Source organism: Ylistrum balloti, unplaced genomic scaffold (assembly GCF_031769215.1).
Source record: "Ylistrum balloti isolate Yb309-2 unplaced genomic scaffold, AGI_CSIRO_Ybal_v1 Utg370318, whole genome shotgun sequence".
Classification (NCBI taxonomy): Eukaryota; Metazoa; Mollusca; class Bivalvia; order Pectinida; family Pectinidae; genus Ylistrum; species Ylistrum balloti.
The window spans coordinates 15,316-35,287 of NW_026782234.1; the positions used below are offsets into that span (position 1 = coordinate 15,316).

Sequence of the window (19,972 nt, forward strand, 5' to 3'; positions counted from 1 at the left end):
GGACTGGCAGGGTATGTAAGATCAGTTACAGCCGATAGTACTGTAGCTGGACTGGCAGGGTATGTAGATCAGGGAGAGCCGATAGTACTGTAGCTGGACTGGCAGGGTATGTAGATCAGGGAGAGCCGATTGTACTGTAGCTGGACTGGCAGGGTATGTAGATCAGGGAGAGCCGATAGTACTGTAGCTGGACTGGCAGGGTATGTAGATCAGGGAGAGCCGATAGTACTGTAGCTGGACTGGCAGGGTATGTAGATCAGGGACAGCCGATAGTACTGTAGCTGGACTGGCAGGGTATGTAGATCAGGGAGAGCCGATAGTACTGTAGCTGGACTGGCAGGGTATGTAGATCAAGGACAGCCAATAGTACTGTAACTGGACTGGCAGGGTATGTAGATCAGCAACAAAATGTTCATCCTTTCAACAATTACTGATACTGAATGAACACTTTTTAGATAAATAATTGTTAGTGACAATTTTTTGCTTTTGCAGAATGAATAGTTTTGCTACATTTGGAGGAAGTCCATACTTTCAAAGTCTTAGTGCACCGAGCCCGCTGTCTTTGTCGTCATCATTTGGACCAACAAGTAAGCAGTGATTGACTGTAACACTCACTGTTATACAGTTTAACAATAAAAGTTCATAAAAAAAACCCAGAGGTCGAGATTTTCTGTTAACATAATATAGTGTTAAATTATTTTCCTCCCACACTCTCCTATCTTTAAATACTGCTTGCTTTAATGGCAAAATAGCTATATGGCCATCAGAAAATCCATATATAACTGTGACTTGTTTCTGCTATTTTTCCAGTTATGACCTATTTAGAATATAGTTGTATGAATGTTGTTTTTCTTTAAATCTGAAGTGTTGGAGAATGTGTTGATGCATCCCATCAGACTGTCAATCATCACATTTTCTCATGCATAGGTATCTTTTATGATCTGTTATCTGCATTTTTCAAATATTGCTTTTAATATATTGTCTTCAAACTCACTTGGAATGTTAAATGGTTATGGTTTGATTTCATTTCAAACCACTGAAGGTCAAAGGAAATCACCTCCTACATGACTGATAGTTTACATATTCTTCTGAATGTATACCTTTGACTCTCTTCATCAAGCTCAATAGTGAGATAATCTTCCTGTATATCTAGGCTTTGTGCTATCATTGATAATATTTTTAAGTGACTTATGTCTTTGTATTTACCAGGTAATTTGAATGCTGTGAGTCCTGGTAAGTACGTTGTACATTTAAAAACCAGCAATGTTGTAAAAAAAAAGTGAAGATAACCACTAAAACCTGTAAACCAGGTACAATGGAACTGTTGTCCTGATGTACAGATTCTATAGCCTTCTCTAGTTAGACAAAACATGATTAGTACTTAATAGTTGACTAGTAAAAATCAGTTATTTGGAAACTTCAATTCAGATGAAACTTCGAAAGTTTTTAAGATAATACAAATTTTTGTTTGATATGGAGTAGACGTACATCTGAGGGAAATAAACAAAAGGTTTGCTTGGATCATTGTTTCTCATAATTTGTCCATAGATTATCTAATTTTGTGCTGCCACCATGGAAGGCAGAATGTGCTACCCATGTCTGTCATTTCTCCAGCTTTTGTTCATATATACCACATTATGTAATTATATTCGGCACCTGATCAGACTCTGGCTTGTGTAAGCCTTTCTTATATTTTTTTAACAAAATATTTATTCATGATTATATTGGCAGACTGCCAAGGTCTGTTGGGGCCTTTGGGTCAGCCTTCATAAACAAATTGTGTCCCCTCACAGGGGGGCTCTCGCACACCGCTTCACACATTCATCCTTCAAATAATTTACTATGTAGTTACATAAATAATTGTCATCTATAATCACTGTTGATAAATACAATAGATACAAATACTATTTACAGACCTAGCCATCACTACACACACAACTACCAACACTCAATGTATAGAATACTCACTGATGCTATTTTCTCTTTAACACAGGTATGGATTAACACACATATACACTGGCCTACAATTGTTCACACAACCACAGATTCACACACCGAAATATGCACTAATCACACGTTATATATTAATAAGGTGCATGTACTCCTTTAAGGGAAAGAACATACAATCTGGGCCTGTATAATCATACTATAGTTTAACCATATGTACAGCTGGTACCTGCATCTTACACACACACACAGGTCATGCACACATACAGATTCTTAAACCCATACGCACACACATATATGACATTGAATGTCATATGTCCTCTTACATTTCTCACTCACTAGGGAGAGAGTCCAGCTACAACAAAATCTTTAGAGTTGGTAAGTTGATAAATATATAAAAAGACTTCACTTAGCAATATTCTATGATCTGCCTTCTACTGGTTCATGTCTCCGAGCATTGAGAAAAGCCCCCCATTTTCAATGAAAGGGCTGGTTTCCAAAACGGCCCCTTCCCTGATTCAAATTTCCTGTTGGTGGTGCATTGCCCATGCTGTTGTGGTCACAAATCTATAAAGTATAAAGATTTAGGTCACTTGGTTTGTTTTTTATGGCTCCTCAAAGTTGTACCTTTCAGAAGCTGTCTAAGTGTTGATAAAATGTGCATGTTATGTAAAATATTAATGAAAATCTAATCAAATGATAGTCACCGTAAAGAATACATTCATGGCATGATTGTGACAAAAAAATCATGTTTCCATCACGCCATTTGGCTGTTTTATGGAAGAAACAATCTCAAAAATGCTATTTTCGATGATAACATTTTAGACACAAAAACTGTGTTTTTTAGAGAATACAACCTTTTATGGGCGTTGGATGCAAACCAATTTTTATCCTATAAAATAGTACGTAATATGCTATTGATGAGAGGAAAAATCATCAAAATGTCAGTGGTGGAACATTTTCAAATGTTGGGTTGAATTAGCCTATGGTTGAATTGCCAATTTTCGACTTTCTTTAGATAATTAACAAAAAAACGAGAGTATTTGCTCGGTATGTTGAGAATATGTACACAGATATGATAAAAAGTGAGAGAAACACTTTTTCATAAAAAAATCCAAGATGGCTACTTCGCAAGTCCCCGTGGTTGAAGACATTGGCTGACAAATAGACAGAACAACAAACAAAACGTGTTCCTTATGATTTTGGTTGGTTTTCGCATTTACGGGAGTGTTCATAGCTAGGGGGATTGTATAATACCTATATTTATAAGTTTGGTTAGTCACATGGTAACGGGGATCTTTCATATCGAGCCCCAAACATACTGTCGACATATGCACGTTGTTGCCGCATGGAAAACTATTTCAAGTTTTGTCGGAATTTCTTTACCTGTGGTTGTAATGGTCAAGGGTTTTCCAGCGTCCTGTAATACCCAAGGTAGTACAAGATACTGGAGATGTGCGCACACATTCCCATCGTTCTCTTTCCAACTGGGCACTGGCAGTAGTAGTCCTTTATTGGGGCCTCAACATCGGGTGAAACGGTGAACCGTATCCAAACGTTATATTTCGTTTGGCTTTTGTGTCGAGAATGTATTTGACATCGGAGGTCTGGGGAGCCACACCTCATAGTCGCCGTCATCACTTAAATGTTCAGCGATGTAACCAGGAGCCAGAGATATCTGATACGTTCCACACGTAATGGTTCTCAAGTAATCAAGATTGAGACGGGGAAACAGTACTTTATTATTTTTTTTTTTTTACACATCATAAAACTGTCATGAAAATATCCGCTCTGATATTCAATATAAAAGTTTGTATATAATAAGCTATATAATAGGGTTTCAGACAAGGTTGTTACTCATTTCCCCTTTTCTTTCAATTTACAACCACATTCAGGCGGCGATATGAGAACGTTCCACCACATGGAATTAGCTGATTTTTGGTACACATATGAAACAAGTAAAGCTCTATCCGATTTTCTGATGGAAATTTGCATCCAAAACTATATAACGGGAGAAAATTGCAAATTTATGGCATTTTTCTTCATAATTGTGTCTCTGCAAGTGCATTTTCATCCGAGAATATTTTTTTTTATGTTTTATGAGTAAACACGATGTTTTGGAAATATTTAGCAAAAGAAATTTATACTATGTTGCGAATTACAATTTCGAGATAACCTTCTTTTATTTACGAACTTATGTCTTTGATGCTGAAATTGACAACTTTATAAAAATACACTTTCACTGAAATTATGAAATCTGGGTGTCGGAAAGGTGTAAAATTATTTTTCGGAAAAGAAAAAAACAGTAGTTGAGCTAGATAAGAAATTATAGGGGGGCAGGCTCCAATGGAGAATTAACATTATCTGGTCTTACAAGCAGTAAAAGTAGGAACAACATCATTAATTCTTCAGTAATGGATGTAGTGGTTAAGTATTAAAAGAAAAAGATTCAAGATATTGCTAAAATTTCCTAAAATTACGTCTGTACTTTGTAGAATACCTACATGTTGATCATCATAATCAGAATACCATGAACAAAATTCTTCTATCACTGCATTGGAGTAAAAACAGAAATAAAGAATACCGTATTTATTCCAATAAACGCCCTGTCTCTAATAAACGCCCCCCACCTGTTTTCTCAGTAAATTTCAACAACTCAGGAGTCAAGTTACAAAGCTTACCTTTTAATAAATTTTAAATTCCTGGTATCCATGAATATGAACAAATGAATTTTGGCACAAGAAAATTACACTGTCACGACATGTACACAAGTAATATCAATTTAATCCACTGTTCATTTCAATATACTGCAGGCCTAACGGCCAGGACTTCCGTACGAACTACTGTCTTCACTTTCACTTTCGCCAGTCTCGCTTTCACTCAGTTCTGTTTGTGGAATAGAAGGTGCATTCACATCACCCATTAAATTTTGCAAAACGTCATCTGCAGCATGGACATCCTTTTAACTAAACCCCTGGAATTCCTCATCGTCAGAATCATGCTGGAAAATATGATCCTCGCTACCGTCCAGCGAATTTGTGATACCGCATTTTTTGAACGATCTTCTGATTGTGTCCGGGCTAATGCTATCCCATGCTGTCTTGACCCAAGACAACATTACAGCTTTAGATGGGGCTTTACGATTCCCTGCTTTGGTTTTCTCAATGGGGCCACTGAAACACCATTGGTCATACAACTCTTCAAGTTTTTGTTTGAAGGGTTTATTCCACGACACATCGGCTGGGTGTAGCTTACATGTACATCCTCCGGGTATAACACAGATGTCTGAATTATATTTTTGATGAACCAGTTTTTTTACATCTTCAGTAAGATGACCATGGAAAGCGTCCCATACTAATAACCGCCTAGCTGTATTATTCACACCCCAGAGTTTTTTTAACCAAAATTTTATACTTTCCTCGTTTGCCCCGGATTTTTGTCCGGCCCCGCACATGTATACCACAATACCACTTGGTATGTCATCTTTCGGAAGGGGACGAATGCCTGGCATGTGCACAAGGGGGGCGATTTTAGTCCCATCGGCATATGCTGCCAGTGTCACCGTTATTTTTTGTTTTTCGTGGCCAGTACTGTAAACTCTGACCTCCTCTCCCCCCTTTATTGCCAATGTCGATTTTCCTGGCATATCAAACCACACCGGGGTTTCGTCCATGTTAGCGATATGGCTATCAGGGTATTCACGTAGCCGACGCATTCTTAACACGAAATTCAAAAAACTGTCAATACGATCATCAATTAATGAAACTTCATGTTGTGCCACATGCGTAGATTGCCTGAATGAAATGTTATGTCTCTTTTTGAATTTAGAAAACCATCCATAGGAGGCTTTAAACGATTGACTACCATTTGCCTTATGCATATGCAGGGCCTCAAACCGCAATGCTATCCCAGTCACTCATATTCTGGTCTCCCGTCTGTCCTGTAGCCATTTCATCAGATTTTTGTCAATATCTTCATATCTGACATGCCTCCCACCTCCTTTACAGCGTTTAGATGTTTTAGAAAGATTTTTTAATTTTTCTTTGTTTTGACACCAGTCCCACACTCGTTTTCTGTCAACACGAAACACTTTCGTGGCGGCATGTTTACCTTTCTCCTATGCGAAGGCGATTACTTTAACCTTGAAAGCAGTGTCGTAATTTCGTTTTGTCTGTAAACAATTCTTGTTACCGCTATTTCTGGAAAAGTACTGGATGGATCTTTCTCAAATTTCATATGCAGGTTCCCCTTGGTCCCTAGTTGTGCATTGTACCTTTTTTGAACTGATTCGCATTCAAGTTTGTTACCGCTATTTCTGGAAAAGTACTGGATGGATCTATCTCAAATTTCATATGCAGTTTCCTCTTGGTCCGTAGTTGTGCATTGTACCTTTTTTGGACTGATTCGAATTCAAGATGGCCGACAGGTGGCCATCTTGGATTTTGGAAGTAAAAGATTGTTACCGCTATTTCTGAGAAAGTACTGGATGGATCTTCCTCAAATTTCATATGCAGTTTCCCCTTGGTCCCTAGTTGTGCATTGTACCTTTTTTGGACCGATTAGAATTCAAGATGGCCAACAGGTGGCCATCTTGGATTTTGGAAGTAAAAGTTTGTTACCGCTATTTCTGAGAAAGTACTGGATGGATCTTCCTCAAATTTCATATGCAGGTTCCCCTTGGTCCCTAGTTGTGCATTGTACCTTTTTTTGGACTGATTCGAATTCAAGATGGCCGACAGGCAGCCATCTTGGATTTTGGAAGTAAAAGTTTGTTACTGCTATTTCTTGGAAAGTACTGGATGGATCTATCTGAAATTTCATATGCAGTTTCCCCTTGGTCCCTAGTTGTGCATTATACCTTTTTTGGACTGATTCAAATTCAAGATGGCCGACAGGTGGCCATCTTGGATTTTGGATGTAAAAGTTTGTTACTGCTATTTCTTGGAAAGTACTGGATGGATCATTCTCAAATTTCATATGCAGTTTCCCCTTGGTCCCTAGTTGTGCATTGTACCTTTTTTTGACTGATTAGAATTCAAGATGGCCGACAGGTGGCCATCTTGGATTTTGGATGTAAAAGTTTGTTACCGCTATTTCTTGGAAAGTACTGGATGGATCTTTCTCAAATTTCATATGCAGGTTCCCCTTGGTCCCTAGTTGTGCATTGTACCTTTTTGGACTGATCTGAAATCAAGATGGCTGACAGGCAGCCATCTTGGATTTTGGGAGTAAAATCTTGTTACTGCTATATCTGAGGAAGTACTGGATGGATCCTTCTGATATTTCATAGATATTGGTTTCCCTTGGTCCCTAGTTGTGCATTGTACCTTTTTTGGACTGATTTGAAATCAAGATGGCCCACAGGCAGCCATCTTGGATGTCGACAGTAATACAGCACAAGCATATCGTCCATTATAATACTTTGGGATCTTTTTCAAATGATATTTGCTAATAGGTGCTTAATAAAAATATCTTGTGCCATCATTGAGTACATTCAATGAAGACCAGTTCATGAACATTTACAACACCTGTAACAAAAAAAAAAAAAATTAACAAATCTTCAAGAACTGAAAACAGATCCTCAAATGGTGGGCGCCAAGATCCCTCTGGGATCTCTTGTTTTATTTTGTTATGCAAATTAGGCCTACACGATGATGAATATTATACATTTTTGACTGAAGCCACAATCGTGTCATTTCATACAAGAATTCAGGTTATCAGAATGCAATTGACAACAATGTTTAAAGCTACAACGATGTTGGAATTACTGCAATTTTCAAATGCATTCTTTGCTGAGTAATTGGTTAGTTTGTTAAACAATGTTTTAAGTGGCAGCCATGGCATGTCATGACCCAACAAATTATGAAATTTTGTGTTCTATTTATAGCCCCCTGTCTGAAAAATTTCACGCCCCCGGGCATTTATTGGAATAAATACAGTATATATATTTTAGTGAAGTAAAGTTTGGACTCATCTACCTGAAGTGAATTATTATTGTATCCAATTCATATAAATGGGAATGATTTCACTACCTTCGTTACACACATTCTCTCATTTAATTTTTATTTTCCTCACTAATTTTTTTTAGATTTATTTTTTTTAGAATTTAATTTTATAATTATCCAGATACGAATGTATAATCACACAGTCTCTCTTGTAAACAGTCCCTGACTATTTGAACACTTTCTCAACCCTTTCAAATAAGTCAATTGGTTTCCTCACACCATCTTTTTCCGCAAACACCTTTCCATTAAGGTACCAAGCACTGTCAATTTGTGAATTTTCCTTCAGTGAATTAATCAGTAGAACTTTGTCCCTGGTAATGTCGCCCACCACTCTGAGATCTGACAAGATTCTTCGATTTCTCATGACAAAAGTTTTTGTATCTTTTTTTTTCAGTATTTCACCACTATTGGCCTAGGTTTATTTGAGTCTCTTCCAGGAATTCTGTGAATTGCAGCCAGATCCCCAGGACTGATATTTCCTCCTGACACTTTGCGGTTAATGGCTTCACAAAAATCCTTAGCTAGTTTTCGTTCTCTCTTGTGTTCAATTCTTTCATGCTCATAACTTTCAAGTTGTTTCTACGACTATATTGTTCGTTAAAATTTCCTTTTCTGACTTCTTCAATGGCCAAAGACCTGACCTTCTCCAATTCTTTCCTCTGGGCCTCTAGCTCCTCACATGTATGTTCATGTTCCTGTTTTAGAGTTTGTATTTCCCTCTCCCTCTGTCTAATTGACTCCTGTAAAATATAATTCTTGTTGTTCAGAATGTCCATTTCCTCCCTCATCTTAGCAGTCTTTGAATTTCTTTGTTTTTCCATGTCCTTCATCATTTCACTTTTTAATTGTTCCATGATCTTGGAGGCTATTTCAGACACCATCGCTTTAACGTCAGATTTTTTAATCAAATCTGCTGTCATTTCCTCCAATCATCTTTACTGACAACCTTATCCAATTCTTATTTTATAATTGATTCTATGTCTGTTTTAAGCTGTTCATCTAGTCCAGTCTCTGATGGAACATGTCTCTTTCTACTACTATGGGCTGTTGAACCTCCTCCCGACTTAGTAGTGCTGTTTCTCAAACTCATTACTATTGATTGCATTGGTTCAAAAAAGTTCCAAAATGCAGTTCTAATTCCAACAGAACTCTGGACATTTTGCTGTCCAGAAATACTACTCTATCACAGTATAGCCAATGACACTGTCCAGGTGTACTATACAGGTGGCCAGGTAAATCCAGTAAGACCAGTGAACAGTTTTCACTCTTAATATTTCACAGTAAAAATTTCTCAAAAACACACTTTTCTGACAAAATTTTCAGAGGTCAAGTTCATATTCGTGTTACTGAGACAACAATGTAACTACTGGCAAACTGTCAACATATTTCAACATCTAGAAATGGCAGAAATTTTCTAAAACATGCAGAGCAAGAAAGCAGTGTGTACACTACTCAGCAGCCGTCTTGAATCCCCGAAAGCCTTTCTTAGATCATTGCTTATTAAACACTTCTCTAGAAGTAGCGATAACAAGAATTGTAAGGACGGACAGAAAGACTGACAAGATCAACTTGATGTAAGCCTTTCTTAGATCAAGTTGATCTTGTCAGTCTTTTATGTCCATCCTTACAATTCTTGTTATCGCTACTTCTGGAGAAGTGTTTAATAACCATTCTCAAATTTCATACCCAAGTTTGCCTTGGTCCATAATTGTGTGTAAACAAGATGGCTGAAAATAGCTGATGATTTTTACCCAATGTTTAATTTGTCTTATATTTTTAGATTTTATTTCCAGTATAGTGTTCCATTAGTTCCCAGTTTTGATATATGTGATATATACCACTCACTCCCACATTTTAAACATATTACATTTTAGAATTGGATGGCAGTAGTGAGTTAACAGGTGTGCCGAAAATGTTTCCGAGTCTTGCCTCATCACCATCTAAACAAGAAAACTGGTAAGTATATCTTCTAAAGTGAAATCCATAATAATATCTCAGCTGAAGTATAGCATATGATAGGTGGTTTTAGCTTTCACTCTGCCAAATCAATCAGGATTTTCTGTGATCTGCCTCATCAAACAGGGTTTTCTGGTTATCAATCAGGGTTTTCTTTGATCTGCCTTATCAATCAGGGTTTTTTGTGATCTGCCTCATCAATCAAGGTTTTCTTTGATCTGCCTCATCAATCAAGGTTTTCTGTGATCTAGTTCATCAATCACGGTTTTCTTTGATCTGCCTCATCAATCAGGGTTTTCTGTAATCTTCCCCATCAATCGGGGTTTTCTGTGATCTAGTTCATCAATCAGGGTTTTCTGTGATCTGCCTCATCAATCAGGGTTTTCTGTGATCTAGTTCATCAATCAGGGTTTTCTGTGATCTAGTTCATCAATCAGGGTTTTCTGTAATCTAGTTCATCAATCAGGGTTTTCTGTAATCTAGTTCATCAATCAGGGTTTTCTGTGATCTGCCTTAACAAGCAGGGTTTTCTGTGATCTGTCTTATCAATCAGGGTTTTCTGTAATCTAGTTCATCAGTCAGGTTTTTCTTTGATCTGCCTCATCAATCAGGGTTTTCTGTGATCTAGTTCATCAATCAGGGTTTTCTGTAATCTAGTTCATCAATCAGGGTTTTCTGTAATCTAGTTCATCAATCAGGGTTTTCTGTAATCTAGTTCATCAATCAGGGTTTTCTGTGATCTGCCCTATCAATCAGGGTTTTCTGTGATCTGCCTTATCAATCAGGGTTTTCTGTGATCTGCCTTATCAATCAGGGTTTTCTGTGATCTAGTTCATCAATCAGGGTTTTCTGTGATCTGCCTCATCAATCAGGGTTTTCTTTGATCTGCCTCATCAATCAGGGTTTTCTGTGATCTGCCTCATCAATCAGGGTTTTCTGTGATCTAGTTCATCAATCAGGGTTTTCTGTAATCTAGTTCATCAATCAGGGTTTTCTGTAATCTAGTTCATCAATCAGGGTTTTCTGTGATCTGCCTCATCAATCAGGATTTTCTTTGATCTGACTCATCAATCAAGGTTTTCTGTGATCTGCCTCATCAATCAAGGTTTTCTGTGATCTGCCTGATCAATCAGGGTTTTTTGTGATCTGCCTCATCAATCAGGGTTTTTTTTTGATCTGCCTCATCAATCATCAGTTCATCAATCAAGGTTTTCTGTGATCTGCCTCATCAATCAAGGTTTCCTGTGATGTAGTTCATCAATCAGGGTTTTCTGTGATCTAGTTCATCAATCAGGGTTTTCTGTGATCTAGTTCATCAATCAGGGTTTTCTGTGATCTGTCTTATCAATCAGGGTTTTCTGTAATCTAGTTCATCAGTCAGGTTTTTCTTTGATCTGCCTCATCAATCAGGGTTTTTTGTGATCTAGTTCATCAATCAGGGTTTTCTTTGATCTGCCTTATCAATCAGGGTTTTTTGTGATCTGCCTCATCAATCAGGGTTTTCTGTAATCTTCCCCATCAATCAAGGTTTTCTGTGATCTAGTTCATCAATCAGGGTTTTCTGTGATCTGCCTCATTAATCAGGGTTTTCTGTGATCTAGTTCATCAATCAGGGTTTTCTGTGATCTGCCTCATCAATCAGGGTTTTCTGTGATCTGACTCATCAATCAGGGTTTTCTGTGATCTAGTTCATCAATCAGGGTTTTCTTTGATCTGCCTCATCAATCAGGGTTTTCTTTAGTTCATCAATCAGGGTTTTCTGTGATCTGCCTCATCAATCAGGGTTTTCTGTGATCTGCCTCATCAATCAGGGTTTTCTGTGATCTGCCTCATCAATCAGGGTTTTCTGTGATCTGCCTCATCAATCAGGGTTTTCTGTGATCTAGTTCATCAATCAGGGTTTTCTTTGATCTGCCTTATCAATCAGGATTTTCCGTGATCTGCCTCATCAATCAGGGTTTTCTTTGATCTGCCCTATCAATCAGGGTTTTCTGTGATCTGCCTTATCAATCAGGGTTTTCTGTGATCTGCCTCATCAATCAGGGTTTTCTGTAATCTAGTTCATCAATCGGGGTCTTCTGTAATCTAGTTCATCAATCAGGGTTTTCTGTAATCTAGTTCATCAATCAGGGTTTTCTGTGATCTGCCTCATCAATCAGGGTTTTCTGTAATCTAGCTCAACAATCAGGGTTTTCTGCCTCATCAAATCTGCCCCATCAATCAGGGTTTTCTGTGATCTAGTTCATCAATCAGGGTTTTCTGTGATCTGCCTCATCAATCAGGGTTTTCTGTGATCTAGTTCATCAATCAGGGTTTTCTTTGATCTGCCTTATCAATCAGGGTTTTCTGTGATCTGCCTCATCAATCAGGGTTTTCTGTGATCTAGTTCATCAATCAGGGTTTTCTTTGATCTGCCTCATCAATCAGGGTTTTCTGTAATCTTCCCCATCAATCGGGGTTTTCTGTGATCTAGTTCAGTGATCTAGTTCATCAATCAGGGTTTTCTGTGATCTGTTCATCAATCAGGGTTTTCTGTAATCTTCCCCATCAATCAGGGTTTTCTGTGATCTGCCTCATTAATCAGGGTTTTCTGTGATCTAGTTCATCAATCAGGGTTTTCTGTGATCTGCCTCATCAATCAGGGTTTTCTGTGATCTGCCTTATCAATCAGGGTTTTCTGTGATCTAGTTCATCAATCAGGGTTTTCTGTGATCTAGTTCATCAATCAGGGTTTTCTTTGATCTGCCTTATCAATCAGGGTTTTCTGTGATCTAGTTCATCAATCAGGGTTTTCTGTGATCTGCCTCATCAATCAGGGTTTTCTGTGATCTAGTTCATCAATCACGGTTTTCTTTGATCTGCCTCATCAATCAGGGTTTTCTGTGATCTAGTTCATCAATCAGAATTTTCCGTGATCTGCCTCATCAATCAGGGTTTTCTGTGATCTGCCTTATCAATCAGGGTTTTCTGTGATCTGCCTCATCAATCAAGGTTTTCTGTGATCTTGTTCATCAATCACGGTTTTCTTTGATCTGCCTCATCAATCAGGGTTTTCTGTAATCTTCCCCATCAATCAAGGTTTTCTGTGATCTAGTTCATCAATCAGGGTTTTCTGTAATCTAGTTCATCAATCAGGGTTTAATTTGATCTGCCTCATCAATCAAGGTTTTCTGTGATCTAGTTCATCAATCAGGGTTTTCTTTGATCTGGTCATACACCTTTGATCTGCCTCATCAATCTGATCAATCATCAATCAGAGTTTTCTGTGATCTGCAAGTAAAATTTTATCAATCAGGGTTTTCTTGATCATGCCTTCATCAATCAGTGTTTTCTGAGAAATAGTCATCAATTGGGTGTTTCATAAAACCCTTTATAGCTGATAATACATGGAAACAGGCTGTCAACAGATTCCTATATTCCTATATTTTCCATCAGTGGTTCTACAATCTATATATTTTCCAAATTTTTCAATCAGGAAATTGTAAATATTTCTTTGATACTGCTTTTGGCTCCTTTATCTTACATCAGGAATTCTTTCTAACAGCATCATCAGTGACTTCTGTGAATCTCTTTATCATGTATGGGTTAGACTGCCCCAGTCATCAACAGGGTTTACACTACCATCAGTGATTTCTGATGAATAGCCCAGCAATCTGCCTGGATTGTGATCCCAGTCATCAACTACCATCAGTGACTTCTGGAATTAGTGATAGAACTGCCCTAGTCATACACCTTACACTACCATCAGTGACTTCTGGAATAGCCCTAGATAGACTGCCCCAGTCATACACCTTACACTACCATCAGTGACTTCTGGAATAGCCCTAGATAGACTGCCCCAGTCATACACCTTACACTACCATCAGTGACTTCTGGAATAGCCCTAGATAGACTGCCCCAGTCATACACCTTACACTACCATCAGTGACTTCTGGAATAGCCCTAGATAGACTGTCCCAGTCATACACCTTACACTACCATCAGTGACTTCTGGAATAGCCCTAGATAGACTGCCCTAGTCATACACCTTACACTACCATCAGTGACTTCTGGAATAGCCCTAGATAGACTGCCCTAGTCATACACCTTACACTACCATCAGTGACTTCTGGAATAGCCCTAGATAGACTGCCCCAGTCATACACATTACACTACCATCAGTGACTTCTGGAATAGCCCTAGATAGACTGCCCTAGTCATACACCTTACACTACCATCAGTGACTTCTGGAATAGCCCTAGATAGACTGCCCCAGTCATACATCTTACACTACCATCAGTGACTTATGGAATAGCCCTAGATAGACTGCCCTAGTCATACACCTTACACTACCATCAGTGACTTCTGGAATAGCCCTAGATAGACTGCCCCAGTCATACACCTTACACTACCATCAGTGACTTCTGGAATAGCCCTAGATAGACTGCCCTAGTCATACACCTTACACTACCATCAGTGACTTCTGGAATAGCTCTAGATAGACTGCCCCAGTCATACACCTTATACTACCATCAGTGACTTCTGGAATAGCCCTAGATAGACTGACTGACCCAGTCATACACCTTACACTACCATCAGTGACTTCTGGAATAGCCCTAGATAGACTGCCCTAGTCATACACCTTACACTACCATCAGTGACTTCTGGAATAGCCCTAGATAGACTGCCCTAGTCATACACCTTACACTACCATCAGTGACTTCTGGAATAGCCCTAGATAGACTGCCCTAGTCATACACCTTACACTACCATCAGTGACTTCTGCCCTAGAATAGCCCTAGATAGACTGCCCCAGTCATACACCTTACACTACCATCAGTGACTTCTGGAATAGCCCTAGATAGACTGCCCTAGTCATACACCTTACACTACCATCAGTGACTTCTGGAATAGCCCTAGATAGACTGCCCCAGTCATACACCTTACACTACCATCAGTGACTTCTGGAATAGCCCTAGATAGACTGTCCCAGTCATACACCTTACACTACCATCAGTGACTTCTGGAATAGCCCTACTGATGAGAATAGCCCTAGTCTGAAATAGCCCTAGATAGACTGCCCTAGTCATACACCTTACACTACCATCAGTGTGGAATACTAGACTGCCCCAGTCATACACTGCCCCAGTGGAATAGCCCTAGATAGACTGCCCCAGTCATACACCTTACACTACCATCAGTGACTTCTGGAATAGCCCTAGATAGACTGCCCCAGTCATACACCTTACACTACCATCAGTGACTTCTAGCCCTAGGAATAGAATAGCCCTTGACTACCATAGATAGATACACATTGCCCCAGTCTGCCCCAGTCTGGAATAGCCCTAGATAGACTGCCCCAGTCTGAAATAGCCCTAGATAGACTGCCCCAGTCATACACCTTACACTACCATCAGTGACTTCTGGAATAGCCCTAAATAGACTGCCCTAGTCATACACCTTACACTACCATGTGACTTATGGAATAGCCCTAGATAGACTGCCCTAGTCATACACCTTACACTACCATCAGTGACTTCTGGAATAGCCCTAGATAGACTGCCCCAGTCTGAAATAGCCCTAGATAGACTGCCCCTGTCATAAACCTTTCACTACCATTAGCGACTTATGGAATAGCCCTAGATAGACTGCCCTAGTCTGAAATAGCCCTAGATAGACTGCCCTAGTTATACACCTTACACTACCATCAGTGACTTCTGGAATAGCCCTAAATAGACTGCCCAGTCATACACCTTACACTACCATCAGTGACTTCTGGAATAGCCCTAGATAGACTGCCCTAGTCATACACCTTACACTACCATCAGTGACTTCTGGAATAGCCCTAGATAGACTGCCCTAGTCTGAAATAGCCCTAGATAGACTGCCCTAGTTATACACCTTACACTACCATCAGTGACTTCTGAAATAGCCCTAGATAGACTGCCCCAGTCATAAACCTTCCACTACCATCAGTAACTTATGGAATAGCCCTAGATAGACTGCCCCAGTCTTAAACCTTCCACCTCTATTATTGACTGGAATAGCTTTTAGGAACACTACATATATTTAATCAAATCTTTCAGTATACTTTGATTGTAATGTTGAGTTTGATTGTCATGCTGAACATACATAGATTAAATAGAATACTTTGTGATCTGTTGTAGTGAGTTCCCAACCAGTTTGGATCAGTTGTTAGAACGGCAGTGGGAGCAAGGCTCACAGTTTCTAATGCAGCAGGGCCAACACTTTGACAGTAAGTAGATTCACCTATGACTAGTTCACTAATAATGCAGGGCCAACACTTTGACAGTAAGCAAGGCCAACACAATGACAGTAAGTAGATTCACCTGTGACTAGTTCACTGATACAGCAGACCCAACACTTTGACAGTAAGCAGGGCCAACACTTTGAGAGTAAGTAGATTCACATGTGACTAGTTCACTAATAATGCAGGGCCAACACTTTGACAGTAAATAGATTCACCAATTACTAGTTCACTAATAATGCATGGCCAACACTTTGACAGTAAGCAAGGCCAACACTTTGACAGTAAGTAGATTCACCTGTGACTAATTCACAAATACAGCAGGGCCAACACTTTGACAGTAAGTAGATTCACCAATTACTAGTTCACTACTGATGCATGGCCAACACTTTGACAGTAAGCAAGGCCAACACTTTGACAGTAAGTAGATTCACCTGTGACTAATTCACTAATACAGCAAGGCCAACACCTGTGACTAGTGCACTAATACAGAAGGGGCAACACCTGTGACTAGTTCACTAATACAGCAGGGCCAACACTTTGACAGTAAGTAAATTCACCTGTGACTAATTTACTAATACAGCAGGGCCAACACCTGTGACTAGTTCACTAATACAGCACAGCCAACACTTTGACAGTAAGTAGATTCACCTGTGACTAATTTACTAATACTGCAGGGCCAACACTTTGACAGTAAGCAGGGCCAACACTTTGACAGTAAGCAGAGTCACCTGTGACTAATTCACTAATACAGCAGGGCCAACACTTTGACAGTAAGTAGATTCACCTGTGACTAGTTCACTAATACAGCAGGGCCAACACCTGTGACTAGTTCACTAATACAGCAGGGCCAACAATTTGACAGTAAGTAGATTCACCTGTGACTAATTTACTAATACAGCAGGGCCAACACCTGTGACTAGTTCACTAATACAGCACAGCCAACACTTTGACAGTAAGTAGATTCACCTGTGACTAGTTCACTAATAATGCAGGGCCAACACTTTGACAGTAATTAGATTCACCTGTGACTAGTTCACAAATACAGCAGGGCCAACACTTTGACAGTAAGTAGATTCACCTGTGACTAGTTCATTAATACAGCAGGGCCAACACTTTGACAGTAAGCAAGGCCAACACTTTGACAGTAAGTAGATTCACCTGTGACTAGTTCACTAATATAGCAGAGCCAACACTTTGACAGTAATTAGATTCACCTGTGACTAGTTCACAAATACAGCAGGGCCAACACTTTGACAGTAAGGAAGGGCCAACACTTTGACAGTAAGTAGATTCACCGGTGACTAGTTCACTAATACAGCAGAGCCAACACTTTGACAGTAAGTAGATTCACCTGTGACTAGTTCACTAATAATGCAGGGCCAACACTTTGACAGTAAGCAAGGCCAACACTTTGACAGTAAGTAGATTCACCTGTGACTAGTTCACTAATACAGCAGAGCCACCACTTTGACAGTAAGCAGGGCCAACACTTTGACAGTTAGTAGATTCACCAAGTACTAATTCACTAATACAGCAGGGCCAACACTTTGACAGTTAGTAGATTCACCAAGTACTAATTCACTAATACAGCAGGGCCAACACTTTGACAGTTAGTAGATTCACCAAGTACTAATTCACTAGTAAGTAGATTCACCAAGTACTAATTCACTAATACAGCATGGCCAACACTTTGACAGTAAGCAAGGCCAACACTTTGACAGTTAGTAGATTCACCTGTGACTAATTCACTAATACAGCAGGGCCAACACTTTGACAGTAAGTAGATTCACCTGTGACTAATTCACTAATACCGCATGGCCAACACTTTGACAGTAAGCAGGGCCAACACTTTGACAGTAAGTAGATTCACCTGTGACTAATTCACTAATACAGCAAGGCCAACACCTTTGACTAGTTCACTAATACAGCAGGGCCAACACCTGTGACTAGTTCACTAATACAGCAGGGCCAACACTTTGACAGTAAGTAGATTTACCTGTGACTAATTTACTAATACAGCAGGGCCAACACCTGTGACTAGTTCACTAATACAGCAGGGCCAACACTTTGACAGTAAGTAGATTCACCTGTGACTAATTCACTAATACAGCAGGGCCAACACTTTGACAGTAAGCAGGGCCAACACTTTGACAGTAAGTAGATTCACCTGTGACTAGTTCACTAGTAAGTAGATTCACCAAGTACTAATTCACTAATACAGCAGGGCCAACACTTTGACAGTTAGTAGATTCACCAAGTACTAATTCACTAGTAAGTAGATTCACCAAGTACTAATTCACTAATACAGCATGGCCAACACTTTGACAGTAAGCAAGGCCAACACTTTGACAGTTAGTAGATTCACCTGTGACTAATTCACTAATACAGCAGGGCCAACACTTTGACAGTAAGTAGATTCACCTGTGACTAATTCACTAATACAGCAGGGCCAACACTTTGACAGTAAGCAGGGCCAACACTTTAACAGTAAGTAGATTCACCTGTGACTAGTTCACTAGTAAGTAGATTCACCAAGTACTAATTCACTAATACAGCGGGGCCAACACTTTGACAGTTAGTAGATTCACCAAGTACTAATTCACTAGTAAGTAGATTCACCAAGTACTAATTCACTAATACAGCATGGCCAACACTTTGACAGTAAGCAAGGCCAACACTTTGACAGTTAGTAGATTCACCTGTGACTAATTCACTAATACAGCAGGGCCAACACTTTGACAGTAAGTAGATTCACCTGTGACTAATTCACTAATACCGCATGGCCAACACTTTGACAGTAAGCAAGGCCAACACTTTGACAGTAAGTAGATTCACCTGTGACTAATTCACTAATACAGCAAGGCCAACACCTTTGACTAGTTCACTAATACAGCAGGGCCAACATCTGTGACTAGTTCACTAATACAGCAGGGCCAACACTTTGACAGTAAGTAGATTCACCTGTGACTAATTCACTAATACAGCAGGGCCAACACTTTGACAGTAAGCAGGGCCAACACTTTGACAGTAAGTAGATTCACCTGTGGCTAGTTCACTAATACAGCAGGGCCAACACTTTGACAGTAAGCAAGGCCAACACTTTGACAGTAAGTAGATTCACCTGTGACTAGTTCACTAATACAGAAGGCCCAACACTTTGACAGTAAATAGGTTCACCAATGACTATCAGGGTCAACAATAAGTAGTAAGTTCTTTTGTGATAAGTTCCTAATTAATGTGGAACACCTTTTCAGTAAGCACATGAACATATCTGGGTGAATGTTGACAGTAAAAGTAAGAAATTTTTATGATAAAAAATGATAATTCTGTAAATAGGTCAACATGGCATAGTCAAGATCATCCAAGATGAATATACCAAATGATACTGACATAGTAGTACTGTTTTCTGTTTCTATAAGACTTACTGTTGGAAGTTGAATTATATTCAATCAGTCAGGATCACACAGGTAAATAACATGTCATCATTACAGATACACAGTGTCAGGATCACAGAGGTAAATAACATCATTACAGATACACCAGTCAGGTCACACAGGATCACACAGGTAAATAACATGTCATCATTACAGATACACAGTGACAGGATCACACAGGTAAATAACATCATTACAGATACACAGTGTCAGGATCACACAGGTAAATAATACATACACAGTCACAGGTAAATAACATCATTACAGATACACAGTGTCAGGATCACACAGGTATTACAGATACACAGTGTCATCACACAGGTAAATAATTACAGATACACAGATGTCAGGATCACACAGGTAAATAACATGTCATCATT

The 19,972-nt window shown here is 39.3% G+C and overlaps 1 protein-coding gene across 1 annotated transcript in view; it reads left to right on the forward strand.

Annotated features, from left to right (window-relative positions):
• LOC132553329 (protein AF-10-like) overlaps positions 1 to 19,972 on the forward strand; it is a 40,465-nt gene that overhangs the window by 10,714 nt on the left and 9,779 nt on the right. The window contains exons 10-13 of the mRNA XM_060217564.1: positions 493 to 587; positions 1,210 to 1,233; positions 9,827 to 9,908; positions 16,055 to 16,143. Coding sequence (XP_060073547.1) covers positions 493 to 587; positions 1,210 to 1,233; positions 9,827 to 9,908; positions 16,055 to 16,143 — 290 coding nt within the window. The remainder of the gene's footprint in view (positions 1 to 492; positions 588 to 1,209; positions 1,234 to 9,826; positions 9,909 to 16,054; positions 16,144 to 19,972) is intronic.